Raw genomic sequence first — 6,421 nt, forward strand, 5'->3', positions numbered from 1 at the left:
ACACACACACTCACACACACACATACTCACACACACACTCACACACTCTCACACACACACACACACTTTTAAACAAATTCATGATTTTACTGTAGCTGTATCAAGTGCTGGGGTCAAAGCCAGGACCGGGTGGCCTTTGACCTGCTGCCTGCCCAGTATCTGCCCAGAGTCTTCGTGGGTAGAAGCATGACACTGAGTTCATAAGCAGGCTGCAAGCCAGGAATGAGATTGAAGGCTAGGCTAGATTGAACAACATTGATGATTTGAGTAATTATAACTTTGTTAATTTTTATTCTGCTCTGAATATCATTTCTTACTCTGTACTTTTGAAAATATCTTCTTTCAGAGTGGGTTCCACTTCAACCAGAATATTTCTACCAACCTACAGGAAACGAGAAGGTACCAGAGATTGTGGGAGAAGAGCAAGGTACAGTTGTGTACCAGCTAGATTCAGGTACCGTCGTTGCGCTGAACAGTGAGTGACTAGCTATGATAAAGTTACAGTAAACTTAGTGTGCACAATAAAAGTGATTTTAATTTTTAAAAATGGATTCCTGTGTCTATATGTTGATGGGAAGACCTGCCACGGTGCGAGTTTGTAGGTCAGAGGACAGCTCAAGTCAGTTCTCTCACTTTTCTGTGGATTCCAAGGAGACGATAGAAAGTCTTCAGGCTTGTGCAGCAGGCTCCTTTACCCACAGAACCATCTTGCCAGCCCCAAGTGACTTTACATCTTTTCCTTTTTTTTTTTAAGATTTATTTTATTTGTTATATGTAAGTACACTGTAGCTGTCTTCAGACACTCCAGAAGAGGGCATCAGATCTCGTTATTGGTGACTGAGCCACCATGTGGTTGCTGGGATTTGAACTCCAGACCTCCAGAAGAGCACTGAGTGCTTTTAACCACTGAGCCATCTCTCCAGCCCCCCTAACCCCGCCCCCACATCTTTTCCTTTTTTACTACAGTGGTTTGTGTGTAGATAAGGAGGGCATATCGTACAGGAATAGGTTCACCGCAACATAAACAGAGAGAGGTCAGAGGACTAGTTCTGAGATTCCGTCAATAGTTTCTAATTACTTTTACATATCATTCTATGTGTGTGGATGTTTTTCCTGCATGGATGTCTATGTACCACATGCATGCAGTGACCATAGAGGGCACAAGAGGGCACAGAGATCCCCTGAAACTGGAGATACAGATAGTTGTAAGGTTCCATGTGAGTGCTAAGAATTGAATCCAGGTCCTCTGGAGGAGCAGCTAGTGCTCTTAACTGATGAGCTGCTTTTCCAGTTTTCCAATAGTTCTTCCCCCCCCCTCTCTCTCTCTCTCCCTGTTTTTGTTTTTTTGTTTTTTTTCAAAGATTTATTTATTGTTATATGTAAGTACACTGTAGCTGTCTTCAGACATTCCAGAAGAGGGCGTCAGATCTCATTACAGATGGTTGTGAACCACCATGTGGTTGCTGGATTTGAACTCAGGACCTTCAGAAGAGCAGTCAGTGCCCTTAACCGCTGAGCCATCTCTCCAGCCCCTGTTTTTGTTTTTTGAGACAGGGTTTCACTATTTAACAACCCCTGGCTGTTCTGGAACTCACTCTCTAGATCAGGCTGACCTCATATTCAGTTTGTCTCTGCCTTTCTCTGCCTCCTACATGCTGGAATTTAAAGGTGTGTACCAACACTCAATATATATGTATATTTTTGAGACAGGGATTCTGTGTTTAGCCTTGGCTATTATGGAACTCCCTCTGTAAATAAGGCTAGCATCAAACTCAAGGAGATCAACCTGCCTCTACCATGCAAATGCTGGGATAGATGCACACCCCCATGCCCAGACAAATGTGTTACAGAGGTTAGGTCATCTTAAGTGTTACTTTGAAATGTTAAAGAAAACAATGAAGGCCAGGCGTGATGGCACGTGCCTTTAATCCCAGCACTTGGGAGGCAGAGGCAGGCGGATTTCTGAGGCCAGCCTGGTCTACAAAGTGAGTTCCAGGACAGCCAGGGCTATACAGAGAAATCCTGTCTCCGGAAAAAAGAAAACAATGAAAAGTCTATATTTATGGCATGGCTTTGCTGAGTAGTCCTTTGCTGTTCCATGAAAAAACAGAACTCTTGGGCCCCCATCCCTACCCCCATTTAGTTACAGAGGACTTATGTGGCCTCGGTTTTACCTCTGCTCCCGCCTCCTCTGGGCTTTGTTTCTTCTCATGGTGCCTTCATTTTTATATACATGTTATGGTTCATTCGCCAGCTGTGTGTGATCTCAACTCTACAGTCACAAGACTGCATATGAAAGAAAAGTCATAACAGGGACCAGTTATGAAAATCAGTACCCTGAGGCTGGGAGTGGTCTGTAACCTTTTAATCCCAGCACTTGGGAGGCAGAGGCAAGCAGATCTCTATGAGTTCAAACCCAGCCTGGTTTACAAAGAGAGTTCCAGGCCAGCCAAGGCTACATGCATGCATGCAGGCATACATATATACATACATACATATGATTATATGATTAAGTGTGTACATATCCCTGAGGCTAGAGAGAGAGCTCAGAAGGCAAGAGCCCTTGCTGCTTTTTCAGAAGACTTGAGTTTGGTTGTCAGCACCCACCCTGGACGGCTCACAACCTCCTGTAACTCCAGCTCCAGGGAATCTGGTACCCTTTTCTGGTCTCCCACTTGCACATATGTGACCTGCACATACAAATGAATAAAAAAATACCTTAAAAAATCATATTCCGCCGGGCGTGGTGGCGCACGCCTTTAATCCCAGCACTCGGGAGGCAGAGGCAGGCGGATTTCTGAGTTCGAGGCCAGCCTGGTCTACANGAGTTCGAGGCCAGCCTGGTCTACAAAAAAAAACCCTTTAAAAAAAAAAAAAAAAAAAAAAAAAAAAAAAAAAAAAATCAGATTCCTTATAAACACTGCTATTTGTTTAATGTTGTTCATGGGGTCAACACATGGTAGCAATAACAATTAGTAACAATTGGTGAGTGAATTTTAATGTCTGAAATATATAATACATATAATAATATTATAATCTATTAATATAATAAATATAAAAGTATAGTAAAAGTGATTACCATTGTGATCTTCATAAAAAATTCACGATCTTATAAAGTATCTGATGAATATTAAAATTGCTTAAATCACAAAGCCATTGACAAATAAGTAAAATAAATTTTCCTCAAGTTAACAAAAATACCAGAAAAAGATGGTAAAGTAGGGTCTTTAGAACACAATGCTGTGGGACAAAAAGAAATCTTTGAAACTATGAAGATCTACATTACCTTTTCACCAGCAACTGCAGACCTTGAGGGCTATGCCAAAACATGATATGCAATATACTTTATTTTCCATTATAGTTTTAAAAAAAGATAGGTCCTACTTTGTAGAGTAGGATTGCAGATGTTTTGAGATGTCCTTAGAAAGCAGCCAAATCATCACTGTTTGTGATTTCATCCAGTGTCAGACGTTTAGGATGTCTGGGTTAGTTTGGTTTTAGCGTTTTGATTTTATGGCTTTGCTGTGTGGCCTGGGACCCACAGCAGGCAGTCCTCCTACTTCAGCCTCCTCCAGAGTCCTAGGAAGCTGGGCTAGGGAATCAGTTTTAATCATCCTTTAAAGTCAGGATTTAGATGGGAATGAGAAGTCTCTGCTGTGCCAAGGATCTGATGCAAAAAGAAGTACTCTAAACCACTTAAAGACTTCAGAGTGGTGCACTGTTGAAAATTAAGGGCCTCTGCTTGGAGAGATGTTGGTAAAACACTGACCTGGTAGGGTGGGGCCTGGATTCAACGCCATTACTATATGCAAAAAAACCCCAACCATCTAATGGCTATAAGGTCAAGGGTCCCAGTAAGGACAATAAACAATTTGTTGAATATTTATAGGGTTGATGGGGCTCGGTAAAGACTTGCTGAGTGAATGCATTCTGAGTGGAGCATAGCCTCATGGTATCTTTCTCCTCTGTAGTGCCTGCAGAAGGTACCTATTTCACTAGTTCCAGAATAGGAGGCAAACGAGGGACCATCAAGGAACTTGCTGTCACACTGCAAGGGCCAGATGACAACACTCTATTGTTTGAGTCAAGGTTTGAGAGCGGGAATCTGCAGAAAGCCGTCAGAGTGTGAGTAACAAAGGGGTGCTGGCGGAGGGGCTGGGGGGTCTCGAGGAACGACTCCAGGAATCGGGAATGTCTGCAAAAGATGGGTGGTAGAGAACTTATTAAGGGGCTGGCAAAGAATTGAATAATTATGACTAATTTTCCCTCAGAAAAAAGCATTAAGTCATTTCTTCTGCTTATAAAAGGAAAAAGAGCTCACTTAAAAGTTGAATCCGTGGGCCAGCAAGATGATTCAGTGTGTAAAGTCACTTGCCTGTCAAGTCTACAGCCTGACTTCAATCCCTAGACCCCACATGAACGTGGAAGTGGAGAGTTGGCTCCACAAAGTTGGCCTGTGTCCTCCATATACATGCCATAGCACACACACACACACACACACACACACACACACACACACACATGTCCTTGTATACATAACACTAAAAAGATACATAAAACTTTAACATAGTTATTAGTAAATATATATACAACATAAAAAGTCCTATGTGTAAGGACTATTAGCAGTTTACCACATATATATGTGTATATATATACATATATATGTGTGTTTATATATATGTGTGTGTATATAAATGTATGTGTGTATATATATGTGTGTGTATATGTCTATATATATGTACATGTGTATATAAATGTGTGTGTGTATATATATATATATATATATATATATATATATATATGCCTCCCCTTATTTTATTTGTGAAATCTTGGCACAATGGCTTGTGCTTTTTGTGGTTCCACCTACTCAGGTGTCTGAGGGTGTCTTATGCCTAAGAGTTCAGTACCAACCTGGGTAACGGTGTAAGACCTTGTCTCTAACTAAGTGAAGCATGCATACAATTTTGTTTTGTGTGTATCCTATACCTCATTCACCCTGTCTTTCAAGGGCAATTACAATACTTTTTGTTTAATTATCTTAAAGACTGAACACCCTTATGAATTATGTTTTTAAATATTTATGGTCTTAAAGTTCAGAGCTGAGATGGAAGAAAGGACCATCCAGAGACTGCCCCACCCAGTGATCCATCTGATATACAACCACCAAACCTAGACACTATTGCATATGCCAGCAAGGTTTTGCTGACAGAACCCTGATATAGCTCTTTCTTGTGAGGCTATGCCAGTGCCTGGCAAATACAGAAGTGGATGCTCACAGTCATCTATTGGATAGAACACAGGGCCCCTAAAGAAGGAGCTCGAGAAAGTACCCAAGGAGCTAAAGGGGTCGGCAACCCTATAGGAGGATCAACAATATGAACTAACCAGTACCCCCAGAACTGTGTCTCTAGTTGCATATGTAGCAGAGGATGGCTTAGTTGGCCATCAATGGGAGGAGAGGCCCTTGGTCTTGCAAAGATCATATGCCCCAGTACAGGGGAATGCCATGGCCAGGAAGCGGGAGTGGGTGGGTTGGGGAGCAGGGCAGGGGGAGGGTATCGGGGAATTTCGGGATAGCATTTGAAATGTAAATGAAGAAAATATCTAATAAAAGATGAAATAAAAAAAAGAAATTGCAAATAAAAAATATATTTGTGGTCTTACAGGATAAATTCTAAAAAGGAAATTATTAGGTCAAAGGCTTTGGATGTTTTAAGCCTTGCTGGTTATCAGCACATTCATTACCTTCCACTGTGACTTCAGTTCCCTTCATCAGTACGTGGAAAGGCCTCTTTCCTAATGCTGACCAGATAAAGGAGGAAGCTTCATCATTTAAAAATTGAACCCAGGAACAGGGCATATTGGTGCATGCCTTTAATCCCAGCTCTCTGGAGGCTGAAGCCGATGGATCTCTGAGTTTGAGGCCAGCCTGATCTATAGATGGAATTCCAGAACAGTCAGGGATATGTAAAGAGACTTTGTCCCAAAACAAACAAAAAACAGTTGAATCCAGGGGCTGGAGCAATGGCTCAGCAGTTATAAGCATTTGTTGCTCTTACAGAAAAGCTGGGTTCAGATTCCAGCACCTATATGGTGTCTTACAAATATCCATAGCTCCATTTGCAGGGGATCTGATTTCACAGACACCAGGTCCACACATGGTGCATATACATACATTCAGACAAGACATTCATACACATAAATAAGTCTAAAGAAAAATTTAAATCAAGCCTAGTGCCTGACACATCCTAAGTACATGTCCTACCATAGAGCTAGACCTACTCCCTGTCCATTTCTTATTTCAGTATGCACTTTCTTTTCTTTTTTTTTTTTTTTTTTTTTTTTTTTAGGTTTTTCGAGACAGGGTTTCTCTGTGTAGCCCTGGCTGTCCTGGCACTCACTTTGTAGACCAGGCTGGCCT

At 41.6% G+C, this 6,421-nt stretch overlaps 1 protein-coding gene across 6 annotated transcripts in view; it reads left to right on the forward strand.

Moving 5' to 3' along the window:
* The window catches only part of Agbl2 (ATP/GTP binding protein like 2), a 33,992-nt gene that overhangs the window by 10,645 nt on the left and 16,926 nt on the right, over positions 1 to 6,421 (forward strand). For all 6 annotated transcript variants that reach the window (XM_029473247.1, XM_029473250.1, XM_029473266.1 and 3 more), the window contains 2 exons: positions 347 to 454; positions 3,972 to 4,125. In XM_029473247.1, coding sequence (XP_029329107.1) covers positions 347 to 454; positions 3,972 to 4,125 — 262 coding nt within the window. The remainder of the gene's footprint in view (positions 1 to 346; positions 455 to 3,971; positions 4,126 to 6,421) is intronic.

Source organism: Mus caroli, chromosome 2 (assembly GCF_900094665.2).
Source record: "Mus caroli chromosome 2, CAROLI_EIJ_v1.1, whole genome shotgun sequence".
NCBI lineage: Eukaryota > Metazoa > Chordata > Mammalia > Rodentia > Muridae > Mus > Mus caroli.